At 36.5% G+C, this 18,246-nt stretch overlaps 1 protein-coding gene across 1 annotated transcript in view; it reads left to right on the top strand.

Moving 5' to 3' along the window:
• Nucleotides 1–7,582: 7,582 nt before the first annotated feature.
• dab2ipa (DAB2 interacting protein a) overlaps nucleotides 7,583–18,246 on the top strand; it is a 112,765-nt gene continuing 102,101 nt past the window's right edge. Inside the window, exon 1 of the mRNA XM_065248374.1 lies at nucleotides 7,583–7,839. Within this exon, the coding sequence (XP_065104446.1) occupies nucleotides 7,800–7,839 (40 nt within the window). The 5' untranslated portion in view covers nucleotides 7,583–7,799. The remainder of the gene's footprint in view (nucleotides 7,840–18,246) is intronic.

Here is an 18,246-nt window from a genome sequence, read left to right as displayed (position 1 = left end):
TATTCTGATGCGTATTTATTTAGTAAGTGCCTATGTAATCTTCAAGTTGAAAAATGCAAGCAATGGCACCAAACATGACCCGCTGTGAGCATCAGGGCTGGATGAGGGTAACAGGTGAGTAGGCCAGACACCGTTCATGGTATTACCGTATAGCTTTTAACTCTATGTATATGATTTATTGGGGAAAATGGCACGTATGCAAAGATATTGTTAAATATCTGTAGTTGTGTGCTGTGAATATATGCATTAAAATTTGTGGATAATGTTTTATCTGATTATTGTCTTCCATAATGAAGTATTGCCACAAAGCGACTCTTTATACTGCAGAAGTTTTCTATATTTTAAAATTGACAACATTAACCTAAATATCTTACCTTGCATAGTTTAGTAATCATATAATATAACCTAAGTCTATAACACTATTCTGAATGTCACAAGTCATTTTGGGAATCTCCATTTATACAGTTGTTAGTTGTATTGTGTTATTTGCTGTATGGACCAATGGGTTTGCATCTATAGAGTTATACATTGCTTCTATTATGGTTAGATGTATCATCAATTCCTCCTTTGCTCTTTCTCATTATGTTAAGATAACAAAATTATTCTTTTTTTCAGATATGAAAGGTTCCTCGGTTCACTGGATATCTTGTGGACAACCACTTTCAAAGCCTATCGGATGGAGGGTCAAGTTTTGCCTGGTTGCTGAATGTCAACTAGTTCTTCTTGATAAATCAGAGGTATAAACTTACTTTATTAATAGCTCCTATAGTGTATTTCTTGTTTAGTTTGTACTATGTTTGTCATAAGGATTACATTCAGAATGCCTTTTTTATGTATTAGAGTATTATCGAAAATATTGTGAATAGGGCTGCATAACAATTCATTGTTTGCAAAAGTTTTTGTTTACATCATATTTGTGTGTCTAATATGTATAATAATAATGCACATGCATGTATTTATTTAAGAAATATATAAATATGAATACTTAATATATATACACACATTCTTAAAATTATACATTCATGTGTGTATATTGTTATACACAGTACATACACATATGTAAACAAAAACTTTTATTCTGCAAACAGTTAGTTGCGATTAGTGTTATAAATATTAGTTGAATATTATTTACAAAATATCTGTCTGTTTGTTGATATTTATACTTCTATATGATTCTATGCTGAAGCTTTCCAAATATATTAATCTGGATTTGAGGTACATTTTGAACTCAAGAGGGCAGCAAACCTCACCAAATTCACTTCAAGAAGCCAGGGCTTAAAAGATTATTTTTCTCCAGTGCTTTTGAATAGCCTAACTCTATAAACAACCTTTTGCAAACTGTCCTTAGATCAGTCCACTGCTGTTTCATGAGCGGCGAGCTGAATCCTGCACCGTATGGATCCTGCGTCGTAGCACCAGCATCCCAGAGGACGTTCAGCTTTGTAAGGACCAGAGCACCCAAACTATAGATAGCAGTGAGTTGAGCATCTACTGTCACATACACCTCCACACATTAATAATTCCATTAAATGGGGAAGAAACAATCATACAAACTCTGTTAAGAGTCTTTTAAAGTAATCCAGTGACCTTTTAAATGCTAATACCAATCCATTCTAAGCTATAGTAACGTGAATGCAACTTGATGCCTACTACTAATTTAAGCTGTGTTAACAATAAAATCCTTATCCTGATTTTAGTTCAGCAATTTTTACTCTACTAAAGGTATTAATGTCAGGTGTAAGGGAATTGAGTTAAGCCACTGACACATCCAGACGCAACAAAATGTTTCGCATAAAGTTAAAGTTCAGACGTGACGCTATAAGACTGCAATGGAAACTGCTGTAGACTCTTCATTGTTTTTCGTCCAGATATCTCAGACGCAGTTGTCTGAAGTGGGAGGCATAATAATGATGGTGTTACAGGACAACTATTGTGTGGATTTGCTTAATAGGAGCTCTGGTTCACAGTGGCATTGAATTTGGGGACGACCTTCATTATGCAGACATGTCTGCTTTGTGAAAGAACTGAAAAGAACTCTTGGTTTAAATAGGCCATCACTGTTATTAAGTAGATAGTTTGCAATGTCCCTTAAAAACACTTTAGTATATTTCAGTATTTACTATAGTAAACCGTAGTGTACTGTAGATTATTATAGTAATTAATACAGGGTTCCCACGGGTCCTTGAAATCCTTGAAAGTTTGTGAATCTGGGGGAAAAATTCAAGGCCCTGGGAAGTTTTTGAAAATAAACATACATAGATACAGGTCATTGAATGTGCTTGAATCTATTTTATGCAAGAAGTTTTCTGGGGAAAAAAATCCATATAATTCCCTGTGTAGTGTAGGATAATATCATAAACTTTTTAGACTTTTTAAACTTGTCGCTTTAAATGCTTATATCTTCTGTATGCGAATGTTGATTCATACCAAAATGCTTTTTTGAGTAGTTGTGTTTGACACATGAAAACGTTTTGGGTTACGTATGTAACTGTTGTTCCCTGAGAAGGGAACGAGACACTGCTTCTTCCTTGCCATACTTTCTGCGGCCCTGTAACGCCGTCTTTGGTAATATTTCAGATAGCGATATACTTCCTGGCTCCCGCGTTATGCTGTCTTTGTCGTTAAGCCTCACCATAAGTTAAATTTGATATACACATTCAGACGCACTTACCCCTGGAGGCGTCCCCAAAGTGTCACCACAGTGACACAGCGCGAGTTCCCTTGAAAGGGATCTGTAACAATGTATCTTAAAAGTTAACACGATGTAACCTTGCTCTTACTTGAAATGTGTCCCCACATTTAGTCCTTGAATTTGAGGGTATTGGACCTGAAAAGTCCTTGAAAAAGTTCCTTGAATTTGACGTTAACTAAAGTGTGGGAACCCTGTTACACTTTGATAGTGTATACTAGCAAATATTGTTGACCACAAGAGATACAGGTAGATTCTGAAACCCTTGACAAAAGATTTCATACATTCAAAGCTTGTTTTCTTTTCGATATACCGGTAGATTATGTTTTAGTTTTACCACATTCTTTTTAATCCTGAAGACATTATGGATTTTTAAAGTTGTAATTTCCAGGCATGGAAAAGTCATGGACATTTCTACATTGATTATACAAACTTCTAGTTATGCACCGCTTTTAAATATTTCATCAGCTTTATTTTTATAACTTTAAACTATTTTTGAGTGCTGTCTTTAAATAATTTATACATCTATAAGTTAAAAGGTGTGTCTGTCTGGTGCATTGTGTTGTTGTTTCGCTCTGTGTTGTTGACAGACTGCTGCTGAGTCAGTAAATATTTCTGTGTGTTTACTCTAAACCCCCATGCAGACCCTCCTGTGCACCATCATTATAATCTCTATACCATAGCTCAACTTTTAAAAGTAAGATACTGTTTTGCATTTTTAGGCAGGCATTTCAAACTTGTTTAGTTATTTCTAGTCTGCATTTTTGCTGGTTAGTGATGTCATATTATCCCCTTCAATATATTTTCGCTATTGAAATCAGTGCAAAATCAAAAACGCTAGTCATTGACTAAACAAATTGTATAGCCCTATAGGTCAAGATAGAAGATAATCATTTAACTCTTTCCCCGCCATTGACGAGATTTCTCGTCAATTAAGAGAAAACGCTTCCCCGCCAATGACGAGATATTCCGTCTTTCCGCAATACCGCTATTATCCACCAGGTGGCGCCCTTCCGCAACTTTTTAAAACCGGAAGTATTTCCCTATGCCAAGCTGCTGCATGTCCGTGTCTGTTTTAAAGATCGCTCTGAATGGATCTCTATGAAAAGTCCGTCATAAAAATGGAATTATTTCTGCTTTTTGCTCAAAATATGGTGTTTTTGCAAAAACCTACCCATATTCAAAAGCTGATTGCAAAAGAACCACTAAAGGTAGGATGAAACGGTTTTTTTTGTTTGAAAGCAGAGGGTCTGTTCTTTCATTTGGTATATTGTATGTTTATATATTTAAAGAAGAACATTTTCTGGAAGGCATTAAACTTTGGTGAAAATCATGAAAAACGCTGGCGCTGGCTGGCAACTTTTTTTAAAAACGCTGGCGGTGAAAGAGTTAATACCATGTGGTCTTGCATTTTAGGATGAATGGGAATGCTAATAGATAACGGATAATATAGACTTTCAAAATTAGAACCCCAAATAATTGAGAGAAATTTGATTTTTACAAATCTGATACAGACCACATTTATATGTAGCTTGAAATCCAATTATAATTGGATTTTAGTAAATGCATTTCAGTCTGAGCGGTCAGGTCAGTTTTCAGTTTCTTCCTCCTTTGGGATGCGGTGTGGCTATAAAGAGTTTACATCTGTGTCTCAATCATATGATCATATGTCTTTAAGTCATTAGTGAGTGCTTTAGGCCACAGCATATACATGTCCATAAATGTAGGTATTTGTTGTGTGATGCACCATTTAAGTTGTGAATTATCATATGGCATTTCAATAAGAGAAAGGAAAGAGTAAAAATACCTTAAATATTTGCATTTACGTTTATGCATTTGGCTAAATGCATAAATTTTTAGATAAAACCCTTTTATCATTTAAAGGGGTCATTTTAAAAGACTTTTTTAAGATGTCAAATAAATATTTGGTGTCTCCAGAGTACATATGTGAAGTTCTAGCTCAAAATACCATATAGATAAATTGCCACTTTGTAGGTGTGAGCAAAAATGTGCCGTTGTTGTGTGTGTCCTTATAAATGCAAATGAGCTGATCTCTGTACTAAATGGCAGTGGCTATGGTATTATCCCCTTCTGACATCACAAGGGGAGCCAGATTTCAATTTCACATGCTTGCAGAGCATGGTTTACCAAAACTAAGTTACTGGGATGATCTTTTTCACATTTTCTAGGTTAATACAGGGTTCCCGCGGGGTCTTAAAAAGCCTTAAAAGCATTGAATTTATGAATTTGGAAATAATACCTTAAAAAGACTTAAAAAAGTCTTAAATTTTGATGTCTGGGTCTTAAAAATTGTGCTGTATGTAACTTCTCCATATTGTATTTTTCCTTAAAAGTTTCTTTGTCAACCACATTTTAATTAAATCAGGGATGCAAACACATCGCTTTTCAGCGCCTGCGCCTTTTTATTATTAATGGCATTTTGGTTGCGAGCACATCGTGTCTCTCCCGATGAGTCTGCTGTACGTTCACATGCTCTCTGTTTCTCGATGAATTGGGTGCGACATGAAGCGAGTTCAGCGTAACATGTTTCTGAACTTGAGCAGAGTTGTATGCATAGAGGTTTTCACGGAGGACCGGGTCCGATTAACATTATGTGTAAAACCCGAGTCGATAGGAAAACGGCCGTGATCAAGGTCAGTCAGCGCTAATGTTCACGTGCAGTTTCAAGCTGCGTGCCTCCGTTTCTATTGCGATAACAACTGGCTTGGTTTGAAAGTCACGACCACGCGCTGCACTTTCTTTCTCCGTCCCTTTGTTTAATAATATTCTTATTAATGAACCATCTTTTTATATCTAAAAAGTTTGCTCAAAGATCACAAAGATGGTAGCAAAAAAGCAATGTGAATGTTAATTAAGCCCATTGCACGAGCAAAGCTCAAGCTGACTCTAGATATAAAAAACGCAAAGCTCTAATATAAAGTCACCAGTCACTGGGACAGCAAGTAGACTTTTGAATCTAAAATAATAAGTGGATTAAGCTCTTTTAATCTGCAAGAGAGGAATTAAAAGAGGCACTTTTACTGCTTCTGCTCTATCTAAAAAAGGAAAGAAAACTATAAACCATTACACACCGATTACATTTATAATCTCTAGACCTGCACTTTCTATCATTAATATACAGTACTATACATATTATTGTATTCAAAAGAGTTTGATAAAAGGGGTCATCTACACAAGTATTGCTTCATATGTCAGTGCAAAAACAGTAAAGTGTTTTGTGATGCTTTGACAAACATTGTCAGCTTTGTTCATTTATGGTTGGATTTATTAAATATAATGTGAAATTAATATAAATGAATGCAGCCAGATGGAAGGCCCTGGATACGTTGCAGGAGGTGGCCAGGAAGAAGAGGAAGAAGGAGTAAAGCAAGAAGAAGTGCTAGATAGTTCAATAAGAGTTTTGGTTTAACATAAAAAATGAAATTGAATATTCCAAATTAATGTCGGCGTCTTTTGATTTTCGAATTTCATTTTTCTCTATATACCTAGGTTGGTAGGGATGGCAGGGGTCTGTGGCAATGTAGCCTAAGTATCTGGATATTTGCCTGGGTGTGAGGGCTTAGATTACCTTTCTCTTTTTTGAACATACATGTGTTTGCATCTCTGTTTGTTTAATAAAGTAGTATAAATAAAGAGTGGCGGATCCAATAATTGAGAACGCAACACAGTCCCGGGTCACAGTACAAAATACTGCGAACACGTGATACCTTCAGTAAATGAAGATCACCACAATCATAGACTGCAACACAACACAGCAACAGGCAAAGGAGAAGTGGGAAAAATCAAAGAAAATCTCAGAAATTCCTTAACAACTTAACATTGTTTGGCAAACTTTCTTGTGGCCTACTGAAAAATTATTTTCACACTTGCTTGGCTTATAATCTTTTTACCCATTTCACATCGGAAAAATAAATGAACACAAGTTTAAGTATTTTAGTTTTTCTTTGCTGGTAGGGACGTGAAATGGGTATTAATTTTTTATATAAATGGTCTTAAAAAGGTCTTAAAAAGACTTGAATTTAACTTGAAGAAACCTGTAGGAACCCTGTAATAGAAGCACATACACATAGAAAAAGTCATTTTTTATACAGTATGTACTAAGCTACACATTTTTATTAGCATGTGTCTTCTCTGAGGACCAAATTTTGTATTGCTAATACAGAGATGTACAAAGAGCTACAGGAACATCTTTCTTCATATTGTGACATAAGGTTAAAATTATTAGTACAAAGCACCTGGTGACACAAAACAGCAAAAAAATGTCAAGCTACATTGGTAAAATGCACCCCTATATTTACGTAAATGTGATAAAACTAAAACGTTAACATTTTACAGCAAATAATGGGGAGATGGAAACATACGGTACCCACATTACTGATCAAAAGTTATCCCTCACGATTTAAAAAATCTTTTGATCTGAAGGTTTATGCATAAACAGGTAAAATAACTTGTGAAGACAAAAATATAATTGTGCCAACATAAATAATTTCAACTTTTCTCATTTTATTTTTATATACTATTTTATTTTATATACTAATTTTAAGAGCCCATAATAAATTTAAATTCCTTCAGTATTGTTTAAAAGCTTCCCAAGGCTTGACCTCAAGAAGCTGCTTGATAAAGGTTGCCAGGTTGTGTAATTCCATAGAGTTTACTTTAATTCCACAATGTTGATTTTTTTATTTTAAACAGTAGTATGTAAGTTATGTCTATAGAGAAAGTGTGTGTGTGTGTGTGTGTGTGTGTGTGTGTGTGTGTGTGTGTGTGTGTGTGTGTGTGTGTGTGTGAGAGAGAGAGAGAGAGAGAGAGAGAGAGAGAGAGACTGGGGAAAGCAAGTGGCCAAGCTAAAAAAACACCCTGCTGTATCTTTAAGAGCTCAGTCAGTGGTGTGGGAGTGTGTCCCAACCCAGATCAGATCCACTCTGTCTGCCAGATGCCGAGCTCCAGCGTGAACAGAGCGCAGGCAGTCCGCACGGGGGACAGCACTCCTCTGGCAAACGGGTGACGAGATCACCCTACCTATGAGCCCTTGCCGTCTTTCACTCCCCTGCCACTGCAACCATGTGTGATTTTACCTCTTTTTGAAGTTATGGACTTGGACAACAAACTAGTGCTGGACGTCCACCATGGTAAGAGGAGAACTTTTAACAAAGCGTATAAAGTGTTGCGAGCCAGACAGTAATGTAAGGTTGTGTGTGTTTTATTACAGCTGTTAAATAGATTAGAGCAGGTTGTCAGGGCATCTCCTCATTTATAAAACTCTTTTCAATGTTTATACTTGTGTGTCGATGGCAGAAAACTGAGATTTCTACAGAATCCGTGTAATTATGCCGGAGTTAAGAGAATGTGTGTTGGCATAAATGTTAATACTGTTATATTAACAGATGTGTGCATGCACAGGCACAGCTAGCAATTGTTACCTTAAGGCAGGCATAAATCTTGACAGATGTGTTATGTCTTCTAAATGAGCTGTAGGTTGATTTTTTTCTGTTAAAAACCATTACATGTACTTAAATGCACCAGAAGCATTTGAATAAGACAATGCTTTTAGCATCAAAACAAACTAAAATCAAACATCTGCCTTCTTAATCCTTTACCTTAGAATAAATTGTACATTTTTGAGTGAGTAAACATTTACAATGGTCAGCCGGAGCTGTATCACAGACCCTAAAGCTTGTAGCATAAAACTTTCAAAGTTTTTTAGACTTGTTTTTTTTCTGGCAGATAAAATTCACAATAAGGAATACAGGAGTACCATTAGGTGAATCCGGACACTCCATGTAGGTTATCATACAAGTTAACGGTGTAACTTTTATCTGCAGAGCGGAAACTTTACTTTTTTTAGTTCTTGTGCACCCATTACTATAAGGGTTGCAGAAAGATATTTGTGGTCAATTTGCGGTTCATATATGATTTTAGTTATGACAAGGAAACGCTTTGATGCCAAGTTCTATTTCAGATTTTAGAGAATCAAACAGAATTGGTGACGTGTTTAGATCTTTTTCAGCATAACCCGTATAAAAGTCTCCTTATGTTTTGATTCAATAAATAATTCATTAAATAGTCTTTTGCATGAACTATTGAAAATAAAAGTCTTCTTATCTTTTTATAATCTTTTGAACCTTCTTACAAAGAACGTTTTGTGCAATAGAAAGCTTCTGTGAATGTGAAAGGTTCATAAAGCTCAAAAATGCACACCAAGAGATTTTTTACATCTTAAAAGATTTTCAAAATGTGAGACCACAAACATGACGATGAAAAATCCTAGATTTAACAGTTTTGTTCCTATAGTGTGTGGTGTGCCATGATGTGTCAAATAAAGCACTGTAAACACAGGAAATTTCACAAAAATCTCGCGAGACTTCAGAATAAGCATGGCGGACGCAGGAAGAAATTTCAATGATAGTGTTTGGAATGATTTTCACGTTGTACAAACAGCTGATCCTACATCTCTGCTGTCCACACCAACTTTACTTTGTGCTGCGCCATGACTGCTTCCGTCTTTCATCATCTCACTTTCTGATTGGATATTGTGATAAGCTAAAGAGCATGCGCACGTTTGTCCTCGGGGTTCCCCACCCACATCAGGATTTCTGATGATGTTTCTCAAACATGTTTAATATTTACGATTTGTGATTGGGGCGGCTCCATCGTTCTTCCGATCAGGTTCGGACATTTTGGAAAATTTGATAAAATAATCTGTGAACCATCAAGATGATCGGGACATAGCTAGGATTGTCGGAAGGGGGGAAATCGGCCCAAAAATCAGCCCGATTATCTTTTGGTGTGTACTACCCAGCATAAGAGTGTTAAAGCAACACTATGTAGTTTTTTTTACCTTTAAATAATGTCTCTAAAATTATTTCAGTGATAGAACAACTTTTAACTGGATTTAAATTGTACTGTTGCTGCAACCTGAGCAGCCTCCTAGCTGCTACAAGCACACTCTGAAAGTGGCGGTGGAGGGTAGGAAACACAGCCCCGCCCCTCCCCCTGCCTGCAGAAGAGTGTCTGATACCAGGCACTGTTGCGCTTTTCAACCACATGGGGGAGCTGTAAGTCATTTTTACATGAAAACTACATAGTGTTGCTTTAAGATCTGAAGATTAACATTACAAATAGTTGTTCTGAATTAGAGTCTTAAAAATAAAGGTGCTTCAAAGGTTCTTCACAGCAATGCCATAGAAGAACCATTTTGGTTCTTTAAGAATCCATTCTAACCCTTTTATAATCTAAACAACCTTTTTTACAAAAAACATTCTTTTGTTAAAGAGAAAGATTCTTCGGATGTAAAGGTTCTTGGAACTATTTAGCCAAAAATGGTTCTTCTATGGCATCATGAAGCACCTTTATTTTTAAGAATGTTTCTCTAGCCCTTTTCACCCAGAGATTACGGAAAATACATGGAAATTGCGTCCAGAATTTGTCCGGGGTCGATTAGATTTTTGGTTCATTTACCCTGCCATTCGAAAATTCGTGTGTGCATTCACACACATACTGTAAAGATCCTGTAAAGACACATGATGTACACTGTCAGAAAAAAAGGTACAAAGTTGTTCCATTTTCTGTCGCTGGGGTGGTACCCTAAAAGGTACCTTTTTGTACCTTTTATGGGTATAAAACACATTGAAATGTTGTACCTTCTGGGCTACAATATTATACCCTAAGGACCAATTGTGTACCTTAAGGAACAATTTTGTACCAGTTAAATTTTAGGGGTACAAAACAGTTCACTGTACCTTTAAAGGGACACAATCGATCCTTAAGGAACAGAAATGTACCTCAAAAGGTACAACATTGTATTATGTTTATATACCTGTAAAGGTACAAAACGGTACCTTGGGGTACCACCCCAGCGACAAAACAGTGTATTTAAAGCCCACAGCGTCTTAATTTTGTCAATTATCCGTGATTTCTCTCTTGAGAAACCGTGTGCGTGCAGCTTCTTCATGTAAGATAACGTCTTGTTGCGATGACACACACGTCCTCCCTACGGCACACCCCTTACGGTATTGTTTCTGCCTGTTTTTCAGGATGTGTTCCATAAATGTTACGACAATGTTATTTTGGAAGCGATCCCAGAACATTTACGTGACGTGCTTGTGTTCACACAGAAGCCTCTCTTACAATTTTACGGAAATTTTCTGGGACCATAGTGCTGTGTGAATGGGCTGACTCTGTTTTAGTACTCAAAAACAGATTTTTGTGTTTCCTTTTTTTGGTATAGAATACTGTACATGCAAGTGTCTTTTGGACTCATGACATGCCAAGGATTAATCGTGGCAGACATGGTTCTCGATTGTGACAATCTCAGTCAACAACTTAATCCTTGTTGTATATCAAGATGAACATAATCTCCTTTAGTCTGATATTAGGACGAACATTCATCATTTCTTCCATCATGTTCTTAATGTTTCAGCTTTACGGCTGTTCGGTTCGGTCTATGATTTGGATGACAGATGACTGTAGTGAACAATTGTCTGCTTTTGCCTTTTGTTCATGATATACGGTTGGCTACATTCTGTTTTAGACTTTAAGTTACTATGGTTCAAAAAAGTTTGCTGGCATGAGGACTGGCTCTCATCCAGGTACACAATGTGAGTGATAGACTCAATAGACTTTTCTGCTGTTAGAGGGGTTTTATTTATGACAAAAGCCTGATGTAATACCTTGTCTTATTGTAACCCTTGCAGGTAGTCTTTTACTATGGGTCACTTTAAAGGCGGCAATCTGTAGATATCATCAATTTGCTTTCGATGTCATCAGATGTCATCAGTTTACTTTTACTTGACTTAAGAAAATCAACTTGAAATCATCATGTACTGTGTACATTAGACATACTCTGTTCACAGTGTTATGTGGTTTTAGTGTAAAAGTAGATAGTGGCACAGAATCACAAAATATTAACTAAAAGCGATAATGTCCACAGCTAATGTCTTGGGTAGACTGGATGTTAATTTATCACAAGCAGGCTATTATCACTGATGGGAAATCCCTTAGCTATAATTGTGGGTAGTCAACTGGAGTCTTTATTCAGCCTGTAGACTGAACAGAAAAGCTCTGCGCTAATTGCATAGTATTATACGAATTAATTAGACATCTATTAAAAGAAAGATAAAACAACAGTGATACTTTACAATAAAGCCTATATTTTAGAAATACAATTGACTACATAATAAGGAAAATGACTTAAAGATACACTGTAGCAGTTTAATTTCAGGCTTTGGAATAAGATTACAGGACATCTAGCATGTTTTGAAACCCAAGTGATGATGTCATCTGTGCTTTGTCGTACAAGTTCCCAAACTCCCTTTGTGGAGGTGAAAAACATCCGAAATAACGATAAGTCTTTTATTCCAACCCACTTTGACCACTGCACAAAATTATTTTCTTACTTAGTATTTTTGTCTTGTTTTCAGTAGAAATATAAAAAAATTCTTAAATTAAGATGCATTTTCTTGATGAGCAAAATTACCTAAATAAGTCTAAAAAATATACAATTTAAATGAATTTTTTAAAGAGCACCTATTGTCCGATTCATGTTTTTAAATTTCCTATGGTTTATAAGTGTGTATTAGAACTATGCAAAATGTACATGACGTGAGTTATAGTCTTCAATGTAAATCTCTTTTTTGGACTACAACAAACACACGGATTACAGGCAACTTCCTGGGATTGGTGATGTAAAGAACATCGACATTATTATAATTCCTCCCGCTTCGGAATCAGTAAGTTAACTCCTGTTAGCAACCAAATCTTTCAAACATGTAAGAAGCGTCACATTTCCGGCTGACATCAGAGGTATTTAGGCCAATCACAATGTACAGATTAGCTGGCCAATCAGGGACACAGAGCTTTTCAAATCCGTGCGTTTCAGGAAGAAGTGAAATCTGGAGCTACAAAAATGTACGGTATGTGGAAAATAATATGTTTTTTTTAATAGGTGCTCTTTAAAACAAGCTAAAATGGGGTAAGAAAAATTCTTGAATTTAGTGTGTAAAAAACATTTCTTAGGTCGAGTAACTTTTTGCATTGAAGCGGTACTAAACTGTGGTGGAAAAGTAAACCACGCCAAAGCGAGCTGAACCACGTTGTGCTGAGCTTAGTCATACCACACAGCGGAAAAGCACCATAAATGTACAGTAAGTGGTGTGTGCCCCTCAATATTTGTGGTAGGGCTGCACATTTCATCCTAAAAACGATTCGGGATTACATTTACGGGTGATACAATGACATAATCGCCAAAAGCCTAAATTACAGCTGTCCATTTGTGCTCATTTCTATGCGTTTTGGGACCATGTTTGGGCACCAAATACAGTGGTGAATCAGAGATTTTAAAATTGATAAGTTGACGTGTCCTTTAGCCATTTATATTTACAACATTGACATAATTGTGCACCCCTAATTTGCAAGAACAAGGGTACAAAAGCTGTTACTTGGGTGGTACCCTTTTAAAAAGAACAACTTTGTACCTAAAGTCTAAAGAGTGCATTTTAGTATCTCAAAGGTACACATAAATGTAAACATATTTGTACTAGCACTTTTTAAATTAAGAGTTTTTAAGAGTAAAACGTTGAAGCTTCTGGTGACACACAGGGGCTGTTTATACCTGGTATTAAAATGTGTTTTGGTCACTCGGATCACATGTGGACTTTCGACCGCTTCTATCCTGATTTTCTGAGGAGGTGGTCTGTGGGCGAGTCCATCTGCTGTCGTTTAAACATGAGCGGGAGAAATGACTGGTTTAAAATGAGGCATACTATTATTACTGTGGCTCAAAGTCCGCTGCTTGGGTTTTTTGTAAACATGCTGCACATAGTTTTGTACATGTATATGCAAGAGCTTTCTTGCGAACAATTGATGAAATAAGCTTGCGCAACTTTCAAATGCTTGCAAAATGAAACAAATGAAATAGGCGAAGAGCAGCTGCTTCAGTTTTATCAATGACACACAGCTGACCTTTACCAAATTCTGAATGGCTGTCATTAAAGGACATTTGCGAAAAGGGCAGTTGTAAAATACGTCAGAATCAGGAATAGCTATACATTTTAAATCAAAGACCTACATAATAAGGTCAAGGCGATACATGACGGTTTTCATTTTTTGGTTTCAGCATGGCTAGTCGTTGTTTAAAGGATTAGTCTATTTTTTTTATCCAGATAATTTACTCACCACCATGTCACCCAAAATGTTGATGTCTTTTTTTGTTCAGTCGAGAGGAAATTATGTTTTTTTAGGAAACATTCCAGGATTTTTCTCATTTTAATGGACTTTAATGGACCCCAACACATAACAGTTTAAATGCAGTTTAAAATGGCAGTTTCAAAGGACTCTAAACGATCCCAAAAGAGGCATAAGGGTCTTATCTAGTGAAACGATTGTCATTTTTGGCAATAAAAATAAAAAATATGCATAATAACCACAACTTCTCTACTTCCTCCGGCTACGTGACGCACCAGTGCGACCTTACGTAATTGCGTAATGACGTCGAAAGGTCACGTGTTACATATATGAAATGCACATTTGCGGACCATTTTAAACAATAAACTGACAGAAAGACATTAATTAGTATAATTCGACATACAACAACGAAAACGTCGGAAACGGCCCTCTTTCTCCACACTTGTAAACACTGGGGGCGTAGTTTCATATACGTCATGCGTGACCTCTTGACGTGATGGCGTATTACGTGAGGTTGCGCTGGCGAATCACAAGACCGTAGAAGACGAGAAGTTGTGGTTTAAAAGTGCATATTTTTATTTTTATTACTAAAAATGACAATCGTTTCGTTAGATAAGACCCTTATGCCTCGTTTGAGATCGTTTAGAGTCCTTTGAAACTGCAATTTTAAACTGCATTAAAACTGTATTGTAAGTAAGTATTGGGATACATTAAAGTCCATAAAAAAGAGAACAATCCTGGAATATTTTCCTCAAAAAACATAATTTCTTATTGTCTGAACAAAGAAAGACATCAACATTTTGGATGACATGGTGGTGAGTAAATTATCTAAAAAAAAACCACATTATTATTATTTGATAATTATCTTATCAAAAAGCATTGGGTCAAAAAGCGACAAGCCCAGCCCACTGGGTTGTTTCAACCCAAAATGCTGGGTTGTTTTAACCCATTGCTGGTTTAAATATAAAAATTTTCTGGGTTAATTTCAACCCAGGTGCTGGGCTTGTCCTTTTTTGACCCAACGCTTTTGATCTAATCTGGTGAGATCACTATCTCCATAGCAGTACAGTACTTTTTTTGCAGAACAGTTGTTTTGCGGTATAAATAAGAAAAAAGGCTTATTTTCTGAAATCAAGTCCTAACATATGCAGTTTTGCTTCTCAAGTCAATAAATCTTGTTATAAAGATGGTTGGATTTTATCTGACCAGTGGCGGCTCGTGACTGCTCATCCGAGGGGCGCAAATTCAAAATAAGTGTATGGAAAACAGACGCTCACGTTCACAAAATACACTCAAGACACTCCCTTAACAGGATGCATGAGATTATGCGAGTGTCTGGTAACGCAAGTGTCTCTTTTATCATAAACCCTTTAGACGTGTTACAGCAGGTACTTATTTTGACAAGACACGTGATGCACAAAGGATCACTCGACGCCCAGAACACATATTTTGAAATTAAGAACCACACACATTACGGGCTACATACATATTGTGACGAACTTCGCATGGAGCGCCCTCGAAAAAAAGAAGTCAACGGCCGACACTGCATCTGACAGACACTTTTATTTAAAGAGACTTAAAAGTGCAGTGCATTTAAGTTATATTTTATTTCAGCGTTTCCTTAAAATCATACCAATGATCTTAGCACCATGCTTTACGAAGGAATACTGTAATCTTCGAACACTTTGAAAACCCACTTTCTTCAAACACATCTAGGACAATTAGGAAATGCATTGTTTTGCAGTCTACTGTGGTATAACCATGTCCTTCTGGTGAAGCTTGTTGAACAAGGAAGTCTTGCTGTTGAAGCTATTAAAGAGGCCTGCTGAGAACACCAGCACCCCATGCTGGGGACCAGCATCCATAGCACAACACTGTATCTTTGAGGTACTAATAATATGAACACTTTAGGTACAGCCCCAATGACAACTGGGGTAGTGTAAGCTCCTGTTCATAAATAGTAATGAATGTTTTTGTTGATATGAAGGGTCTTTGACATGTACGTGTGGGCATGTTGCTTGCTGTCAGACTTGCTTTGAATATGGACCAGATGGTTGTCATACAGTACGTCCATCTGATTTACTGACCTCTTGTGTTTCACAGAAGTGCCTTTGTGTCAGTAACAGCAGCTGTCCAAATCATGCTCTCTATCATTTAGATGTTTTGGAGAACTTCAGCAGGATGTTTAGACTAGAAGTGTATGTCAAGATACTTAACTGTTTGTTGAGCACATGATGTGTGGTGTTGGGAAGCTACTTTGAAACTGTAGCTTGTCAAACCACAAGCTACTCATGCTGTAATTTAACTCTTGACTTATTCCCTGCCAGCCATTTTTTTTAAAGTTGCCGCCAGTATTTTTTTAGATTTTTGTGAAAGTGCCTTCCAGGAAAATTTTCTTCTAAAAATATATAAGCATACAAATATATCAAATGAAAGAACAAACCCTCTGCTTTCAATAAACAAAGAAACAAAATCATATATATATTTTTTCTCTTCTTACAAACTCTTAAAGTTGAATATGTTTTTAGGGCTGTAACGAGTAATTGCGTTTCACATTAAAAATGAAATCGATTCTGAATCGCAAGGCTGCGATTCTGTGTTTCATGCACGGCTTGTGCGTGTACTACGACATTTTGTCAGTAGGAAGTCCTCATCAATCTAAAATCATTATGAGTCAGAGTCGTTTATAACGTGCATTTAAAAAGGCAACACTCGTCAAAGAAAATTATTCAAAACATTATTTTTTATCATGAAAATATCTGAAACAATTTGAAGAACAGCGATATAAATATTCCTATAGACATTTCCTGGAATAGCGTTTGTAATGCTAATTCTTCTATGGCACAAAGGAAGTTTCTGCACGAGAGCGCCCCCTGGCTTTGGGATGTGCTGGGATTTCACCATAATTCATTAAAATTCTTTTATTGAGAAAACGCGCAATTGCACAATTAATCGATACAGCCTTAGTATTTGTATTAAAAAAAATCTATAGTGCATTTTTGTGGAGGAATTTTGTTAGAGATCAGATTCAGAATGATTATCAAAACATACACAGAGTTTGAAACTAGTAAATAATTTTTCGTTTCAGTTTTTTTATGAATTGTGGATGATCACGGTATTAACATAAAACCTCATCAGGAACACTTTTTTTATGCAAATGATAACTCATTTATGGCGGGGAAAGAGTTAATGTTGCCATGAAAATAAATTGAAAAACTGTAATTTGTTTTGGAATGTTGTAGTATTTTTTTACAAATGGCTTATCTGTTAGCTTTGTTTATTTTTTTTATTCATGTGCCCTCATAATTTTTTATCAAAAATGCAAATCTCCTCCCCTCCTCAAACAATCTCTCTTTACTTCCGGTCATGGTATGGCAGGTGGACGGGGTCCGGGAGAAGATCGCTACTGTTAGCAATTAGCAACACGACCCAACTTCAGGTGATCCAATCAGATCTCGATGGACAAATTTAAATCCAGCCCTGCCTTATTTCCTTTCAGAAGCCCGTTTCACTCGGATATACGCCACCACGTGAAAAATAATGCAATCGCTACTTCCGTTTCATGGCGACTTTAAATGCATATCTTGGGTCTTCAACGTCCCAGAATGTCATTATTACATCATTTTAATGTTGTATATTTGGCATCTGTTTAATGACAACTAAAATGTCAAAACATAATGACATACAAATTATTTTTAACCCGTTGGTTATCCCAGAAAATGTTTATGTTTGACCCAACAAGCCAGTGTTTTGGGTTGAAACAATCCAGCATTGGTTAAATTAAAAACCAACATATTAAAACTGAATTATAAATAATCTCTAAAACTGCTTGCAATGCCACAAAAACAAAGACCGTGAACAAAAAACGAGCAGCGTATGTCCACTCCAGCCAGCTCGATGTACATTATACGTCTGAGCAGCCAGCCAGACAGCTTTCAGACGCTGATAATTTGATGGTCTTTATTGGTGCATTGCAATAGGAACTCTTGAGAGCTGGTTTAGGTGGCTTGAAGTAAAGCAGATACACATTGTATCCTCCCCCCTTAACTCAACCACAAATTGCTAAAGCCTCGTAACTGTTGCTAGGATGTCCGATGCCGAGAGCTTTTATCACCGTGGAAACATTGTTTTGCCCATCCTCCTTTCTGCACATTAGACTGATGTGTGTTTTCAGTCCTCTCTTCATTTGAAACAGATGTCACCCAAGCGTTTCTCACAAATCAGCAAAGCTATTTTAGGTGCCAGGCTTTTGATTTTGTTCTTTGGAAGATAATGTAATTTGGATTAATGGACCAGCACCTGTGGCAACCATTAATCTTGTTATTAAAGAAATATGCTGGGTTGTTTTCAGTGTA

This window comes from Paramisgurnus dabryanus, chromosome 11, assembly GCF_030506205.2.
Source record: "Paramisgurnus dabryanus chromosome 11, PD_genome_1.1, whole genome shotgun sequence".
Lineage (NCBI taxonomy): Eukaryota > Metazoa > Chordata > Actinopteri > Cypriniformes > Cobitidae > Paramisgurnus > Paramisgurnus dabryanus.
The sequence above is the reverse complement of the archived record's forward strand: the minus strand, read 5'-3'. Positions and strand labels throughout refer to the sequence as shown.